Raw genomic sequence first — 19943 nt, 5'->3', positions numbered from 1 at the left:
CCTAAACTTATGCCCTCTAGTTCTGAACTCCCCCACCCCACAAAAAATTTTTGTCTATTTATCCTATCCGTGCCCCTCATGATTTTGTAACCTCTATAAGTTCACCCCTTAGCCCCCAACGCTCCAGGGAAAACAGCCCCAGCCTGTTCAGTCTTTCCCTATAGCTCAAAGCTTTCAACCCTGGCAACATCTTTGTAAATGTTTTCTGAACCCTTTCAGGTTTCACAACATCGTTCCTACAGGAAGGAGACAAGAATTGTATGCAATATTCCAACAGTGGCCTAATCAATGTCCTATAGTTCCCTAACTTATCCCTAACAGTGGCACCATGTTAGCCAACCTCCAGTCTTCCGGCACCTCACCTGTGACTATCGATGATACAAATATTTCAGTAAGAGGCCCAGCAATCACTTCCCTAGCCTCCCACAGAATTCTAGGGTACACCTGATCAGGTCCTGCGGATTTATCCACTTTTATGCGTTTCAAGACATCCAACACTTCCTGCTCTGTAATATGGACATTTTTCAAGATGTCTCCATCTATTTCCCACATTCTATATCTTCCATGTCCTTTTCCACCTTAAATATTGATGCAAAATACTCGTTTAGTATCTGCCCCATCTTCTGCGGCTCCACACAAAGGCCGCCTTACTGACCTTTGAGGGGCTCTATTCTCTCCCTAGTTACCCTTTTTTCCTTAATGTATTTGTGAAAACCCTTTGGATTCTCCTTAATTCTGTTTGCCAAAGTTATCTCATGTCCCCTTTTTGCCCTCCTGATTTCCCTCTTAAGTATACTCCTACTGCCTTTATACTCTTCTAAGGATTGACTCGATTTATCCTGTCTACACCTGACATATGCTTCCTTCTTTTTCTTAACCAAACCCTCAATTTCTTTAGTCATCCAGCATTCCCTATACCTATCAGCCTTTCACCTGAATAGGAATATACTTTGTCTGGATTCTCATTATATCATTTCTGAAGGCTTCCCATTTTCCAGCCGTCGCTTTACCTGTAAACCTGTGGGCGGCACGGTGGCACAGTGGTTAGCACTGCTGCCTCACAGCGCCAGAGACCTGGGTTCAGTTCCCGACTCAGGTGACTGACTGTGTGGAGTTTGCACATTCTCCCCGTGTCTGCATGGGTTTCCTCCGGGCGCTCTGGTTTCCTCCCACAGTCCAAAAATGTGCAGGTTAGGTGAATTAGCCATGCTAAATTGCCCCTAGTGTTAAGTGAAGAGGTAAAGGTAGGGGTATGGGTGGGTTGCACTTCGGCGGGTCAGTGTGGTCTTGTTGGGCCGAAGGGCCTGTTTCCACACTGTAAGTTTAATCTAATCTAATCATTTGCCCCCAATCAGCTTTTGAAGGTTCTTGCCTAATACCGTTGAAATTGGCCTTTCTCCAATTTAGAAACTCAACTTTTAGATCTGGTCTATCCTTTTCTATCATTATTTTAAAACTAATAGAATTATGGTCACTGACCCCAAAGTGCTTCCCTATTGACACGTCAGTCACCTGCCCTGCTTTATTTCCCAAGAGTAGGAGTTTTGCACCTTCTCTGGTAGGTATACCCACATACTGAATCAGTACATTTTCTTGTACGCACTTAATAAATTCCTCTCCTCTAAACCGTTAACACTGTGGCAATCTCAGTCTATGTTGGGAATGTTAAAATCCCCTACCATAGCCATCTTTCCACTTGGTGTTGAGCTGGTCTTCTGTTGACTTGGACCCAATACTATTTTGCTTCTTTTCCAACTACTGACTGTGCATAAGGTGCAGAAGGAGACCATTCAGTCCATTGTGCCTACACTGGTTTAGATTAGATTAGATTAGATTCCCTACAGTGTGGAAACAGCCCCTTTGACCCAACAAGTCCACACCGACCCTTCAAAGAGTAACTCACACATACCCATTTTCCCTCTGACTAATGCACCTCACACTATGGGCAATTTAGCATGGCCAATTTACCTGACCTGCACATCTTTGGACTGTGGGTGGAAACAGGAACACCCAGAGGAAACCCACGCAGACACAGGGAGAAGACATAGACAGTCGCCCGAGGCTGGAATCGAAGCCGGGTTCCTGGCGCTGTGTGGCAGCAGTGCGAACCATTGAGCCACCTTGCCACCCTATTACTGAATACTTCTATTGCTTAGTGCCTAATGGTTCTAATGACTAATGGTTCTATTACTTAATGTGTCATAGAGGTTCACAGCACAGTAAAACGGTCTCAGCCCATCGAGTCTGCATCACTCCAAAACCATCACATAACTATTCTAATCTCATTTCCCACACTTCAGCCATTGTCTGTTTTCCTCACATCCCCTGTCTTTTCCTGAAATCCTTGCACTCCATTTCTATCCAAATAACCATCCAGTGATTTTAAATACCTCAGTTGAACCTGTCCACCACATTTCCAGGCAGTGTATTCCATATCTTAACTGTATGAAAACGATTTTCTTATATCACTCTTATTTGTCCACCCATCACTTTTAAATATTCCAGTCGTGATCTGATTAATGCCTTGTACAGTTTTAGCAAAATTTTCCTTTTTTTAATTCTCTATTAAATAAAGGTTTCATTTGCTTGTCCTATTCTCTGCTGAGCTTGGACTGGGGAAGCAAGGTTTAACATTCCATCTACCTGAGAAAAACATTCTCATCTCTGCCCTAAAAGAGAGGCTTCTTATTGAACTCTGTTCCTTAGTTTTTGTCTCCCCAGAAGAGGAAATATCCTCCAAATATTCCTGCTATCTCAAGAACTTGTATGTTTCAATAGGATCACTTCATTATATAGAACATAGAACAACAAAGGACATGAACAGGCATTTGTGCTAAACAATAGGAAGGGTTTGGAGGGATATGGGCTGGGTGCTGGCAGGTGGGACTAGATTGGGTTGGGATATGTGGTCGGCATGGACGGGTTGGACTGAAGGTTCTGTTTCCATGCTGTACATCTCTATGCTCTAAGACACTAAATTAATTCCTTTTGTTCCATATCCCTCCATTCCTTGCCTATTCATGTGCTTATCTAAAAGTCCCATAAATGCCCCTATCATATCTGCCTCCACAACCACCCCTGGCAGCACGTTCCACACTCCTAATATTCTCTGTGGAAAAAGACCTGCCCCTCACACTTCCTTTGAACTTGCCCCATTTAACCTCAAATGCATATCCCTAGTTTTAGACATTTCAACTCTGGGAAAAAGATTCTGACCGTCAACCTCATCCATACGTCTCATAACTTTATAGACTATGTTCCTTAGTCTCCCTTTAGCCTTCGCTGCTGTTGAGAAAACAACTCAAGTTTTTCTAGCCTCTACTTGTAGTTCATAATCCAGGCAGCAAACTGGTACTCATCTTCTGCACTCTCTCCAAAGCCTCCACATCCTTCTTATAATGTGGTGACCAGAATTGAACACAGTACTCTAAGTGTGGTCTAACCAAAGTTTTATGCAACATGACATCCTGACTCTTGTATTCAATTCCCCAGCCAATAAAGGCAAGCATTCCATATGCCTTTTTCACCAGCCTATCTACTCATGTGACCACTTTCAGGGAGCTATGGACTTTAACCTCAAGATTCCTCTGTGTATCAATGCCGGTCAGGGTCCTGCCATTAACTGTATCTATTTTTTGTAAACTTCAAAGGATATAAATAACTTCAAAAATCATTCTTCGTGAGATTGACCATAATTCTAAGGCAAAAGTGGGTACTGCAGATGCTGGAGAAGATAGAGTCAAAAAGTGTGGCACTGGAAAAGCACAGCAGGTCAGGTAGCATCCGAGGAGCAGGAAAATCAACATTTCGGGCTAAAGCCCTTCATTAGGAAGGGCCCGAAATATTGATTTTTCTGCTCCTCGGATGCTGAGTGACATGCTGTGCTTTTCCGTACTACTCTAATCTTGACCATAATCGTAAGGCTGAGTCAAGTGAACCTTTTTTCAAATAAAGAGCTCAAAGATGTAGAGAGGACTCCAGATGTGGTCTCACCAAGGCCATGTACAGCTGCTGTGAAACTTCCCTACTTTAACAAAACCCAAAAAAGCTGCACATGCCAGAGCTACCTGCTACCTCATAGTCAAATGGTGCCTTGACATAAAGAGGCTAAATATATTCAAGGGCAGATTACAAATGCATTCAAAGAGAGAAAAGAAAGTTAGATAAGGAAGATTGACAGAGGGTTAAATAGGAAATAGAACCCAACCTACACTGTTTTGGTAGAATAAATTATTTTTGATGTATATTCTACTTGATGTTTTATTTCTTCACTTGCATTAGATAGCCTTGCCAGTGACACAACCCTAATTGTCCTTTTGAACTGAGGGCCTTCCTAGTCAACCACATTACAGTGAATCTAGTGTCATGTATAAGTCTGAGTCAAGAGTGTAATGCTGGAAAAACACAGCAGGTCAGGCAGCATCCGAGGAGCAAGAGAATCGATGTTTCAGGCATAAGCCCTTCATCAGGAATGCCTGATGTTGCCTGACCTGCTGTGCTTTTCCAGCACCACACTCTCGACTCTGACCTTCAGCATCTGCAGTCCTCACTTTCTCATGTGTAAGCCTGACCAGGGGAGGATGGAAGATTTCCTTTTCTCAAGGACCTTGGTTAATCAGGGATTTTTACAACAATTGATGCCAGTTTCATGGTCCATGATTAATTCCATTTATATTCCAGACATGTTAATCAAACATAATTTCCACCAGCTGCCATGGTAGGAATTGAAATCGTGCCCCCAGAGTATTAACCTGGATTACTATTTCCAGCGACATTACCATTGACCATCAATTCAGTCAATCCAGCAAGAGGAAAGCAACGAATCGGCATCTACTGTCAAAATTTCAATTCTTCTTTTATCTAGTGTAAAAGATAATGTCAATCCTCATTCTTCCCACTAAAGTGGATGATTTCACATTTACCACAAATGCCGTTTTGTCTCATTACTTATCTGGGTTAAATCTTTTTAAAGTCTCCTCACCGCTTGGTTTCCAACCTAGCTTGATGTTGTTCACATAACTATATACTGTATATTAGGTACATTAAAGCCATTGATAAAGATAATAAATAGTTGGGTCTAAATAACTTGTCTTTGTTTGACATGAGATCATGATTGTGGATCCCATGAAGTCTCCAGATATCAGGCCAAACCACTTGCTGACTATAACATAACACTTACTGCCCACCTCACCTCTAACACCACCCTCAACTAATGAATCATTACTCCTCCATATTGAATAGCACTTGGAAGCAACATTGAGAGTGGTAAGGGCACAGAATGTAGACTACGTGATGATCTTTTATGTCCATCACCAAGAATGATTCAGCAATATCATTGTTGATTGAGTTGGTCAGGTCCTAGAGGACATAGCTGCTAGACTGGGTCTGAAACAGATGGCGAAGGATCCAACAAGAGGAAAAACATACTTGACTTCATCATTACCAATCTGCCGACTATAGTAGCATCTGTCCATGACAGTATCACTGTGAGCGACTGCCACACAGTCCTTGTGGAGACCAAGCCTAACTTCACATTGAGTCTTCACATTTTACCTTGTGTGTGGCGCAATAACCATATTAAATTGACTGAGCAGATCAAGCAATTCAAGACTGGACATCCATGAAACACTATGGGTCATCAGCTGTAACTGAATTACAATCTTCCACAATCTACAACCTCATGGCTTGGTATATCTTACAAGGTATGTTAGGATACGGCAGTGAACCCCTCTGTTAATTAAACTGAACACCCAGAAAAGCTAATCTCATGTCGTAATCTGTTAAAATATGAGTGATGGAGAACTCCCAAATACCACTATTTAAAGAAAATAATATTAATTTATTCTTTAACTCTAAAAGTGAACATTAAACAACAATTATTCACAACTCTAAGCCCCCTTTCTCTTAACTACTTATAACCTGTCTCCAACACTATAACAATATACTGTTCCAATAAAATACTTATTAAAATTACATCAACTTAATTTCAAAACCACATAGAGACTGTCATTTTCAGTGTCTTTCTTCTTTCGGCTAAAGATCTCCCTGGATCATCATCTTTCTTTTTACTGTAAAAATGCATCATATGAACAGGTACTGTTTTAATATCTTGGGTCTCTCTCTTGATAGCAGTTGCTCTGTCTGATTTTCAAAATGCCTGCATTTTTATATCCCCAACATCAGATCGTCTCATTTGTTTATGCTGGCAAAACAATAAATTCAAACTCAATTGGGTTTTAGTATCCTGGGCATAATTTAAACTGATTGGTTAAACTTGAATTGTTGGCAAAACAGCAACCAACTCAGATACCTATTTCACAGCCAAATATTACATATTTTCAATTTTCCAGTACACTCTGAGACTGCACTTGGAAGTTCTCAATGCAGAACAGCATTCTTTCTTAAAGATACAGTCAAAACCTTCGACTTCATAACAGTACCATCAACCCAGGGGTCAACAAAGTGTGAAGGAGGGCATATCAGGGGCAGCACCAGGTGTCCTTAAAAATGAGGAGTCAACCTAATGTAGCTACCCAAGCAGGACTACCTATATGCCAAACAGCAAATGCAGCAAGTGATGGATGGAAAAAAGCAATTCCATAACCAATCAGATCAGATCTAAGCTCTGGATTCCTGCCATATCCCAGTCATGAAAGGAAATGGACAATTAAAATCTCACTGGAGGCTGAGGGCCATCCTCAATACGTTATTGTAAAGAATGAGGCAGATGCATTCGCTAAAATCATCAACTGGAGGTGCTGAGTGGATGGTCCTAGCATCACAGTTATCAGTCTTCAGTCAATATGGTTCACTCAATGTGATATCAAGAAACATTTGGAAGCATTGGATACTGTAAAGGCTATGAGCCCAGACAACATTCTTGCAATAGTACTGAAGTCTACAGAACTTGTCACACGCCTAGCCAAGCACTTCCAGTACAGTTACAACACTGGCATCTGCCCAAAAATATGGAAAATTGTCAGATATGTCCTTATACACATTGAGCAGGAGAAATCCAACTCAGCCAATTACCATTCCATCAGTCTACTCTCGATCACCAGTAACGTGATCGAAGGTGTAATCAACAGTACTATGCAGAAGCACATGTTGAACAATAACCCACTCAGTGCCATCTAGTTTGGATTCCAGCAGGGCCAGGTAGCACCTGACCTTGTTGCACCATTGGTTCAAACATGGACAAAAGAGCTGAATTTCAGAGGTGAGGAAAGAGTGACTACCATTGATATTGAGGCGGCATTCATATTAACAAAAAAATAGAAACTGCTAGAAAAGCTCAGCAAGTCATCTGTGGAGAAATCAGAGTTAATGAGAATTCAAGCTTTTCTAGCAATTTCTATTTTTGTCTTGAAATGAACATGGCCTTGGCATCAAAGGCAGTCATTCTTACCTCACCTCTGAAATTCAGCTCTTTTGTCCATGTTTGACCAAAGGTATAACTACAAGAACTATAGGTGCTTTGCAGTATCTAAAGACAAAAATAGAAATAGCTGGAAAAGCTTGAGTGATCGTTAACTCTAATTTCTCTCCACAGATGCTGCCTGACCTGCCGAGTTTTTCTTTCATATTCGTTTTAAGCTGTTTTTTATCACATAAGATTTGATTTGATGATGTTTTTGAACTGCTCTCTATTTTAGTACTGATTTTCAGTCGATTATAAAGGATGCTGTCATTGTAATAGTCATGGAAACTCTGTGAATACAATCCAATTTTCACAGGGGATTTCTTTAACTTCACTGGGGAAAAGAGGGCCTATTGATTTCTTCCTTACCTCTGCCTAAAGGATATTATTTTTACGCACATCCTTTCCAGTTCCTGGGGGACATTACACACTGGCATTGGTTCACTAGTTAGAGATGGAACAATGAAGAAAGCATTCTTAACTATGTTCTCAAGGTTATCATTGTCTTGTTGTCTGTCCCAGCTGTTGTTTTGATTTTAGCTAACTCAAGGGAAAAGTCTATGATCCATTTCAATGCCAATTTCCAGTTGGTCTAGTTGCAATGCAGAGTATACCTGCAGCCTTTTCCTCATATTATACGGAAGGGTCACATTGCATTGCCATTGACAATCATTTTTACTCTGAAGCTCTTTTACCAATTCCTATAGCTTTTTATTTCTCTTGTGCAATTGTAAAGCACACAATTGGGCACCATGGTCTAACTCATGCCAAACTGTCTCTAACTCAGTTGTTCATAAACTCTTTTGAAAGCCTATAAAGGACACACACACAAATGCCATCAAACTTTCTACAATTTTCAATTACACATCTTGTTATTGATAATCCCAACTATTCCATGAAACTGTGTTGTATTTTAAAATATCCCATAACTTCCTATTTTATGAATTATTATTCAAAATATGTTTAATTACAGTCTGCTGCTTTACATCGTCTCAACCTTAAAGCCAATTAAACCTCAATTTCTATGATATCCCTCTGCTAACACCACTGTTGATGTTGGTGGGTTCATGATCACAGGTACCTAATATCAGCAGTTGACAACTTCTGATACTCTGTTGAGAGGCACTAATTTAGGTACAGTACATTTGTTAATTAGATAAAGAAAGTGTACAATTAAGGTTGGTTCATGATAGCAGAGGACAAACAGACTGTTGGTGCAAAATGTGTTGACTTGTTAAAGTTGTATGGGCAACATTTTGCTCTCTAGCCAAAACGTTAGGGAACTCTTCCAAGGCTTCCATCTGAGAAAACAACTCTTCGAGGGATACTTGATAAGGACCACTGCTTACAAGATTTGCCTGATACGAGCTGCTCTCTAAAGAGTATATCCAACATGAGCTGCCACTCTACTCCCAACTACTATTGTTGTATCATGTTTTCAGGGATTGATTATTTTCTCTATGTCAATCAATTATCTGAACCCTTTTGTCTAAGGGTCATGACGTTGGCTGACCATTGTCCCCTTACCTGTCTTCAGCTGAAACTTAGTTTACTACTTGAAGAACAAACATTTATTTGTTCAACTCAACATGGAGATTAGGCCACTGTTCAATGGATGTTGTGATGTCAGTCAACTCTATTTTTCCCTTTTATTTTCACATACTCAAATTTTGGAAATTAATGGCTGCTTTAATAACTATCAAGTGATATGCATGCTATATAGCAAATACAAAGAAAATACAGTTTTTAAGGGACTCTAAATTCCAACAGTCCACCACTTTGAAAAGGAAATATCCTGTTAACTTTGCCCAACTAATTATTAATTACTCTGTTTATTTCTAGAGAAAATTTGATTACGGCAACAGATTATGCATGGACTTAGAGTCTCTAACTCTCCTTCACCTGTACTCATCTTGCAGATTTTTTTTAAGTGTATTACCCCGCCCCTCCAACTTAGCCTTCAATCATCCCAGTTATGACGCATTGCAGAAATTTATCAAAGATTCTTATACAGCACCTTCCAAATCCACAACTACTGCTATCTAGAAGTACAAAGGCAGCAGACACATGGGCTCACAACACCTGCAAGTTCCCTCCAAGCCACTTATCATTTTGGATGTGGAAATAGATCACTGCTCCTTCACTGTCAGTGGGTCAAAATCCTGGAATGCCTTCCTTTACAGCATTGAAGGTGTAGCAATTCAAGGAGGCAGCTCACCACCAATATTACAACAGCAACTGCAGATAAGCAACAAATTCTGGCCCAGCCAATGATACCCACATCTTGTGAGTGATTTAAAAACTGCCAGTCATGATACTAAGAACAGCCTTCCCATCCAAAATGGTCGGTTCAACCCCACTTGTCTGTTAATTGATTGTATGTGCCCTAATATTAATGAATACTATGACAAGGGTCTCTTATCAAATGTCTTTGGAAAATTCAAATTTTCTACATCCACTTGTTCTCACTCGTCTACGGTGACAGCGCAGCCCCAGAATAAATAGATTGTTTGATGAATTGAAACAGTTATGTTGAATACATGTGCCTTGTTATCAGTTTTTCAATGACAGACCCTAGCTTTTACTCATATCAGATTACCTAGTTTCTCTGTTCCTCTTTTTTTGAGAAACAGTTACAATTGCTGCTTTCCAATCCATGAGGGATTGTTTTATAATATAAAGAACTTTGTAACATCAAAACCAATGTATGCATAGGGGAAGTTTTTAAAACTGAAAACTGTTGGATTCATGACGTGAGAGGCTGAGTATTAGATGTGAACTTTCCTGTCTCTGCTGCCTCAGCATTGGCTCCTGTTGAACAGGCAGCACGTCTGTCACATGTTTATTTCCAGGTGAGGGATAGTTTGGAAATAAATACCAATACATATGCAGGGGGCAGGCTAGGGGAGAAAATCCTCAATTTTCAGTTTCCTTGGGCTTTACCAACATATCTACTCTAAGCAGGTCAGGAAAGTTAAAATGCAGTCCTTTCCTTTAAATGCCATCAGGGACAAGGAAATTTATTTTAGTACCATTGATTTATCCAGCACATCTTTGCATATATCAATTACTTTGTGTTCTTCAATCTTACTGAACTTTTGGTTTTCTATCACTCCCATTGTTTGTTTTTTGTATCTTCTGCAAGTTTAAAGCTCATTCTGAGAGTCTGGAATAGAACTTTGAAAGATGCAATTCCAAACAACCATGGAAAATAAGAAGAAGAAACATTTAATAGTGGCTTGAATGTCATAAAGGTACAAAGGCAAAATATTGCAATGTTAGAAAGCTGAAATAATAACAGAAAATGTTGGAAATATGCTGTGAAGCAGCATCGTTGGAGAAAGGAATTAATATTTTAATATTTATTTAATATTTTCTAAGTAACCTGCTCAGAGATGTTATTACACACCTTTGGAGCACTGGCACCTGCAACCCATTCTAAAAGATGGAAGACTTAACAGCAATCTAGGCTTGTTCAATATATCATTTCAGAATCCTTTGCTAATCAATTCTGTCTTATGGTCCTGCTTCACAGCTACCTGATGAAGGAGCAACGCTCTGAAAACTAGTGCTTCCAAATAAACTTGTAGGACTATGACCTAGTGTTGTATGGTTTTTACCTTTGGAGTAGGTGGACTTAAACCCAAGCATCCTGGATCAGAAATTGAGTCACTACCATTGTGTCATAAGAACACTGACATTCCGTTTGGCAGGGTGCCTCATAATTAATTAATAAAGTCAGGGACAAGTAGCTTGCTAGCCGGCTTCAAGGTAGAAAGCAGAGTGGTCCTCTCCTTCACTGTTTGATCACGCAGCATTGCCCTTTGATATAAAGAGCACTGCTTGACACTGGCCACTTGGGTGTTTCCTTGCTTCCTGGTGGTGGAAACTGAATAAAGATTCGTGCACCTTGTGTCTTTCACTGTGTCTCACACCTGCACACACACAACATGGGTGCTGGAGAAAAAATAAGCACTACCGCAGTTAGGTGGGAGTGTGGGGGTTAAAGGAAAAAAAAGGAAGAAAAAAGAAAAAAAAATAGAAAGCAGAGTGGCCCTCTCTTTCACTGTTTGATCACACAGCATTGCCCTGTGATGTGAAGGGCACTCACCGCTTGTCACTGGCCACTCGCGTGTTTCTTTTCTTCCTGGTGGTGGAAACGGAATAAAGGTTTGTGCACCTTGTGACTTTCACTGTGTCTCACACCTGCACACACACAACATGGATGCTGGGGGGAACAATAAGCACTACTGTAGTTAGGCGGTATTGTGGGGGTTAAAAGAAAAACAAATAAACAGGAGTGCCAGAAGTTTTGAAAAAAAAACAGGAGTGTCAGACATCCTGTTTACTCAGAGCTGGAAGAAGAAAAAAAATAGAAAGCAGAGTGACCCTCTCCTTCACTGCTTGATCACGCAGCATTGCCCTGTGATGTGAAAAGCACTGCTTGTCAAAGGCCACTCAGGTGTTTTCTTTCTTCCTGGTGGTGGAAACTGAATAAAGATTCATGCACCTGGTATCTTTCACTGTGTCTACACTTGCACACACACAACATGGGTACTGGGAAGAAAACAAAATAAACAGGAGTGTCAGGGGTTCTGTTCACTCGGAGCTGGCTCTGAAGGAGCTGGTCCAGTGTTCAAGGACGGAGACGGATAAGCAGTACCGCGGTTAGGCTGTAGTGTGGGGGTAAGAAAGAAAAAAATAGAAAGCAGAGTGGCCCTCTCCTTCACTGTTTGATCATGCAGCATTGCCCCTTGAGAACGGCACTGCTTGTCACAAGCCACTCGGGTGTTTCTATTCCTCCTGGTGATGGAATATAAATAAAGATTTGCGCATGTTGTTTTTCACTGTGTCCGATGCCTGCACACACACGACATGGTGTTGGGGGAAAAAAAAGCATTAAGAACCAAAAAAACCTCGAAAGCAGAGTGAGAGAATAAAGATTGTAATTTGGTGGCAGAAGTTGGGAAGTGGTATTTCTTAAGCTGGAACAACTGTTATTCACAATTTACATTTGTAATTTGGATTTAAGAATCAAAATCACAATTTCAACATTTGCAGATTATCTCTCTGACCCTTATTTAGTGTAATCAATATTGAAGTCAAGCAAACTATAGGAGAACATTATTAATCTTGCAGAATGGGCAAATAATTGGCAAATTAAATCCAATTCAAATGTGATGTTGTACATTTTGGTGACAATAGGGAGTCAAAATGTATAAGTCTAGGTGGGAAAGAAGATGAACAACTGTTGAACGGCATTTTGACAAATACATGGAGAGTTAAAGAGTAGAAGGATATGGGCCAAGAGCAGGGAAATGGGGTTAACATGGACGGACATTTTGGTTGGCATGGACCAGTTTGGGCCAAAGGGCTTGTCTCCATGCTGTAGAACTTCGATCAAATGAATCTCAGATTGTACGTGTGCGTGTGCACGCGGTTGGGGGTGGGGGTTTGTATACACATACACACACGAGTTGTGGTACTGAAGGTCAATGAAAACAAAAAGCATGCATATATAGAAATTAGACCACCTCTAATGGGTGCAATAACATGCACAGTTTTGGCTGCCATATGATAAAAAGGAGTGCGAGTGAGATGAAAATGACCGGGGTGGGGAGTGGTGGACACTACGTTTGTGTGTGTCACAAAAATTAGCTGAATGGATGAGGGTGGAAGGAGGTCTCAGGTTACAGGAGTATATAGATGGATGTGTCAGATGGGCAATTCAGTGACGCATGGAATTTAACCCCGATTAAAATATGAAGTGATACACTTTGGGAGTAACAAGACAATGAATGCCAGGACACTAAAACTCAGAGGAATAGAAGGATCTTGGGGTCCTTGTCCTTCGATCCATGAAAGCAGCAGGGCAGCTTTGTTAGAGTAGTTAAGGTGTCATATTGGACATTTGCCTTTACCAGCCATGGCATAAATTATATGACTATGGACATTGCGTTGGTGCTGCACAAAAAACAAAACTTTGGTTAGACCATAACTGGAGTACTATGTGCTGTTCTAGTCACCACACTATAGGATAGATGTGCAGAGGAGATTCATCAGAACGTTGTCTGTGATGGACCATTTTATGTATCAAGTGAGGTTGGATGAGCTCTGCGTGTTTTCTTCAGAGCAGGAAAGGCTGGGGCCTGACAGGTGGAGAAGATTGAGGGGCGTTGATGGATTGCACAGGAAGCAGCTGTTCCCTATAATTGAAGGTTAAATAACCAAGGGGCATAATTTTAAAAGGTGAAAAGCATGATGTTCAGAGGAGATTTGAGGGAACTTTTCATCTGAAGTGATGGGAATCTGAAATGCACTGCCTGAGAGGGTAGTTAGGAAGGAAAACCTCAAATCTTTAAAAAATGCTTGGATGACCACTTGAAAAGGTCTTAGCACTCAAGGTTACGGGTCAAGTGTTTGTTGGTGCAGATTCGATAGACCAGAGGATCTCTTCTGTATCCCGTAATTCTATATACTGGAGAGAGTGGAATGATTCCATAACAAAATGGACATATTTATCTGGAAAGAATTGGAATGGGGTGAGCTAACAGAGATCTTTATAAGTAGGAAAGACTTTGATAGTGGTTAAACAGTGGTTATTCCTTCTGTGACGAACAGCTTAATTAGAACTAACAATATAAGATAGTCACCTATGGAATTCCAAAGAAACCTCTTCACCCCAACAGTGTCAAGAATGTGGAACTCAGTGACATTGTGTGGTTAAACGGAAGTTAGACAAGTATTTGAAGTGGCACTATGGTTCAGTGGTTAGCACTGATGCCTCACAGCAACAGGGACCTGGGTTTGATTCCAGCCTCGGGCGACTGCCTGTGTAGAGTTTTCACATTCTCCCCATACCTGCATGGGTTTCCTCCCACAATCCAAAAACATGCAGGTTGGATTAATTGGCCATGTCAAATTGCTGATAGTGTTCAGGGATATGTTAGGGGTAAATGTATGTAGGAGAAAGTGAGGACTGCAGATGCTGGAGATCAGAGTGGAAAACGTGTTGCTGGAAAAGCACAGCAGGTCAGGTAGCATCCAAGGAGCAGGAGAATCAACGTTTTGGGCATGAGCCCTTCAGGAATGAGGAAAGTGTGCCAAGCAGGCTAAGATAAAAAGTAGGGAAGAGGGACTTGGGGGAGGGGCACTGGAAATGCAATAGGTACCTATCGCATTTCCAACACCCCTCCCCAAAGTCCCTCCTCCCTACCTTCTATCTTAGCTTGCTTGGCACACTTTCCTCATTCCTGAAGGGCTTATGCCCAAAACGTCGATTCTCCTGCTCCTTGGATGTAAATGTATGTAATATGGTTGGGGAATGGGTTTAGGGTGGATACTCTTCAGCGAGTCGGTGTAGACCTCTTGGGCTAAAGGGCCTGTTTCCACACTGTAGGGATTCCAAGCGAATAGATGGTTTCAGTGGTCGACTTGGATCAGAAAAGATGGAGGATATGTAAACGAAAACACAAACACTAACATAGACTGCTTGGGTCAAATGGATTGTTATATATATCCTATGTAATTCCACCATCTCTCACCATCTGATACCTTCTCCTCAACATCTAAAAATTTATTGGTTTCTGCCCTGCATGTACTAAGTGACAAAACACACATCTCTGGGGAAAAGAAAAAGAGAATTCCAAGTTCACATTCCTTTGACTGCAGACATTTCTCATTCTTCTCAAAGGCTGCTCATTTATTTTGTTACTTGCCACAACTCTAGTCTCCTCAGCCTATGCAAACATACTCCCAGCACTTACTCTATCACATGTCTTAAGAATATTGACAGTTTTATCATTAATTCAAGGGAATGTGCTTCCAAATGATTAACCCTTTTCCTTAAAAAGGACAATTCTGTTGTGCCAGGAGGATCAAGTTTAATCCACCTTAAATGCACTCCTTCAGGAAGTGGTAATATCACCGTAAATCAAAGGTTCAAGTTGAGGCATAGGGGATAGATATTTCAATTGTACCTTGGCAGCTAATTTGATGTTGCACTAATCAGTTGGGAAATGAGAAAATGTGAAGTTGATCATTTAAGGCTCTTGTGGCGTATACTGACCTTAACTCTGGGCCAGGAGATTTAGTTCAATTCCTAACTGCTCTAAGGTTTTGTACAGATTAAAATATCCTTTCATAAATAAGGGGAACAAAACTGCATACAGTCCTTCAGTTGTAAGCTCAAGGTCCTTTACAGTTGTGGAGAGATTTCTCACTCATATTTCTCAACCCTTTGTAATATTCTTTTTATATTCTTTCACAGGATACAGTGCCAGTGGTTAGGCCAGCATTTATTACCATCCCCAATTGCCCCCTAGATATAAATGGCTAACACACTATTTTCTTTCTTAATTGCTTACTGCACCTAGAAGTTAACTTTCATTGATTAGTATACAAGATCACCCCAGGATCCTTTGTCTATCTTCTCATTTAAAAATATTCTGCTTTTCTGTTTTTACGAATAAAATGGATAAATTCCTGAGAAGGTTTTATTCCTCAAAAGAAATTATACATATTGACAATTATGTCAAAAGGAAGGTACACTTGACGATAGTGTGACAAAACAACTGGGCCCTCGGAAAGCATGACAAATTTCAGTTCAGGTGGGACACTGTCAGATCGCTAAACAGCATGTTAAAAGGAAATGGGTTCCTGTACTTAATTAGCTCTAAATCTTTGCAAACACCAATACAAAAATATTGAAAAGACTGTTTTATTATTTCAGTAATAAGCAATTACAGACAAACACCAATACATAACACATGGACCATCAGGAATATGCCTACGTAGTTCGCGTTCAATGTAAAGATTCCATGAAGAAAAGGTGATAAATCACAAAGCCTACATTCCAAGACCGGGCAGGGAATAAAGAATCATAGTTTAAAAAAAAACGTATGGTGTCAAGTAGTTAACACTGATCATCAATAAATAAAATCTTTACCATATGCCAGGCATTTCTATCGGTGCATTCCATTCTGATAAATGTTTTGGTTAAACCAGAGACAAAGTTTTAGGTAACTATTCCTAAGATCACAAAGTCCTATTTATTAAAAATAAATAATTTAAAGGCAGGATTTGAATTGGAAAGTGCTTTGAGAACCTTTCTCGCTTCTCTCGTATACAGCTATTTCTCTTTCCATTATTTATTTAAACAGTGACATCACCGAGCACAATTGTGTTTAAGCTTCAAAAAGGTATTACAGCCATATTCATTTCAAAAGTTACTAGTCTCAAAAATACACATCTACACTTCACAGGTGCAGGTACATTCAACCGGCTCAAATCAACAGCCACAAAGTATACTAATACCATTCTAGCCCAATTCTTTGGAACAGCTCCAGGATTTCTAAGTGACCAGAAATCGGGATAACTACAGGTTGTCAGGCAAACAACAAATGATGGAAGAGGTAATCACTAAAGGTTTAAATGAGTGACTAGCTTGCTATCATTTAGGTAAGTTCAAATTAATCCCATTTAATTGATACTAGGAGCTCGTGCAGATTTAGAGCAAAGAGGTACAACACATGCAAAATTACAAACATTTTCCTTGATTGCTATTTGCCTCGTATGGATTCTCAGTTTTTCCAACTTCACCTAAAGCCATCCTTTCCATTGTATAAAGATTTAGCCTTTGCAGAATAGCTACCTACACCAACTTAAAAGTGGAACAGACCTAACTGCCCCGTAATCTAGCATCCCCCTTAGCAACTACTCAAGAACTCTTACTTTTAATTTCATTCGTAGATAATGAATTAGGTAAAAGTATATTTTAAGCCAAAGATTTAGATCAGAAAGTTCCTTTAGGAGCATGTCAAGTGTACTGTGAGGTAGGCCCAGACAATGGACAGGATCATTTGAGAAATCTGCAAAAAAGGGATCAGCCAGCACATTAACAGTAATTATGCATCTGTTGGCAGAATCATTAAAAAAAAATCATGGCAACCAAAGCGGTGCTCTTGTTTTCCCTTTCAAATATCAGACTGCAAATTAATTCATGATACAAAAGTAAAATACCTGAAATCTGGAAAGAACATGCTAAACATTCTCAGTCAGGCAACATTGGTAGAGACTGGAACAGAGAAGCTTACTACTACTTCTTGCAGATGTCACGAGATCCAAGAATTTCCAGAATTTCTGTTTTTAATCTTGTTTTCCTGACATTGCTGTCCTTTGAGTTCTGCATATAGTATCCAAAATATGATTCAATATGTAAAAATATTCAGAATCTTCAGGTATATCTTTGAACTACAAAGTTTAGAGTTTTAGAAAATGTCATTATTTCTTGTACACTTGCCATCCTTACACACAACATATAGTGAAGAGATGTAGAATTTAAGAGGAAAGGAGTGTCATAACTAATGCTTTTTTGATGATTTACCAGGAAAATACAGATTTCCAAAAGGCGAGAGAATATTTTTATTTGTAAATTCATGCCAAGGTACTGCAACACTGAACTTGGCCCAGTACCTGGAAACTTAAGATTTTAGCACACAAAATGAGACAGATTGAGACACTCCTGCTTTGTTGGAGGGGCCATCTTTCAGATTAAAGATTAGAGAAATCTGTATTTCAAGTTGGTAACTGTATTTGACACAGAACAATTTGGAACATCCTCAGACAATGAAAACCATTTACACAAAGTTCTTTCTTTAGATACAAATTGAATATTTCCTATGAATATTGACCAATGAAAGGTGAAAAACAGATCAAGTTAATAAAATCAATTTGCAAGATACAAAAAGGAGGAGATTGGTAAGTTTGATAATTTAAAGAAGAGTGGTCTGATGCCAGCCAGATAACGTTCCTATAATTAGTAAACCAGATAAGAAGAAAACTTTTAAACATAGCATAGGACTACAACTTAGGTAGTCTTGTTGCAGACTCTGACCAATCGTAAACATCTGGAAGGAATGACTCATAGTCCGTCTTCCAGACCTTTGACAGAAGATACTTTTCTTTGTCCTCAGGTTCTGGGAACTCGAATGCCATCCCATTTGCATACAAGTAGTCTGCAACCTATAAAGAGACCAAAACAACTTTTAAAAATTTAAGCATTGCAGTGGAATATGCCAAGACACACTATCTGCATTTACAAAGTTATAATATTAAAACTTTTACAGACAGCATACATCTAATTTGGAAAGAAGGAAAAGAAAATGGCAATATACAGATACTGCTAGAAAATCAAAGTACAACATAGCAACAACATAATAGGGAACAATGCCTCCTTCCCGAGGGAAGAAGTTTGTTGTCAAACAGGCAAAATGCAGGGAAGTACTCTCAAACAGCATGGCAGATTGTCCTTTACTTTTTACATATCCCCACAAGGGCTGTACAGTAGTCACTCTTCCCAATACTGTCTTGGACAGATGCATCTGCAGCTGGCAGGTTGGTAAGGATGAGGTCAAGTATGTTTATTCCTCTGGTTCCCTCACCAACTGCTGTAGACCCAGACTAGCAGCTAAGCCTTTTAGGGCCCTACCAGCTCCATCGATAGTGCTGCTGATGAGCAACCCAGAGTACATTTTGCACACTGCCACCTCAGTGTTTCCTCCAAGTGTTGTTCAACAGGATGGAGTATTAATTCATCAGCTGAGAGGGAATGGTACCTGGAAATCAGCAGGAGGTTCCTTACCCATGTTTATCCTGAAGCCATGAAACTTCATCAAGATTCCCAGGGCACCTCCCTCGTGACTATATACCACTGTACCTCCAGCTCTGCTGAGCCTGTCCTGGCAGTTGGACAGGACATATTCAGAGATGGATATCGTAGTCTCTGGGACATTGTCATACTTAGGGAATTCATACCTTACAGACAATGTCAAGCTGTTGTTTGACTAGTCAGAGAGTTCTTCAAAGTTTGGCACTAGCCCCCAGGAGGACACTGCAGAATGGATAGGACTGTTTCTGTCACTGTCTTTTCTGGTGCCTTAGTCAATGCCAGGTGTTCCAATTTCATTTCTTGGTTGAAACTTCATAGCAATTGATACAATGCAGTGGCTTGCTAGGCCATTTCAGGTGGGCAGTTGAGTGTCACTGCTGTGGTCTGGAGTTACGTGAGGATGGCAGAATTCCTTCCCTGAAGGACGTTAGTCATAGAATCATAGAATTTTATAACATTGTGTTTTTGAACCAGCTGCTGAAAAAGCTACCCAGCTTGTCCCACTCTCTAGCCTTATCTCTATAGCCCTTTAAATTCATCCCTTTCAAATGTATATCCAGCTCTTTGAGACCTCATATGGTATCTACCTCCATTACTCTCCCAAGCAGGGCACTCCAAATCTCAACTAAGTAAAGAACTTTCTCATCTCACTCCTAGCTCTCTTGCTGACAATCTTGAAATTGTGACTCCTAGTTACTGAGATACCAACTAGTGAAAATGGAGTATCTTTCTTTACTCTGCAAAAACTGTTCAAAATTTTAAACACTTCAACAAGATCATTTCTTAATATTTTATGCTCCAAAGAGAAATGGCCCAATTTCTCCCATCTTTCCTTGTTTATAAAATCCCTCATTC

At 40.1% G+C, this 19943-nt stretch overlaps 1 protein-coding gene across 1 annotated transcript in view; it reads right to left on the bottom strand.

Annotated features, from left to right (window-relative positions):
* Positions 1-16125: 16125 nt before the first annotated feature.
* me2 (malic enzyme 2, NAD(+)-dependent, mitochondrial) overlaps positions 16126-19943 on the bottom strand; it is a 106417-nt gene continuing 102599 nt past the window's right edge. The window contains exon 16 of the mRNA XM_060850328.1: positions 16126-18442. Within this exon, the coding sequence (XP_060706311.1) occupies positions 18281-18442 (162 nt within the window). The 3' untranslated portion in view covers positions 16126-18280. The remainder of the gene's footprint in view (positions 18443-19943) is intronic.

This window comes from Hemiscyllium ocellatum, chromosome 1, assembly GCF_020745735.1.
Source record: "Hemiscyllium ocellatum isolate sHemOce1 chromosome 1, sHemOce1.pat.X.cur, whole genome shotgun sequence".
Classification (NCBI taxonomy): domain Eukaryota; kingdom Metazoa; phylum Chordata; class Chondrichthyes; order Orectolobiformes; family Hemiscylliidae; genus Hemiscyllium; species Hemiscyllium ocellatum.
Note: the sequence above shows the minus strand (reverse complement) of the source record. Positions and strands in the feature narration are given on the sequence as shown.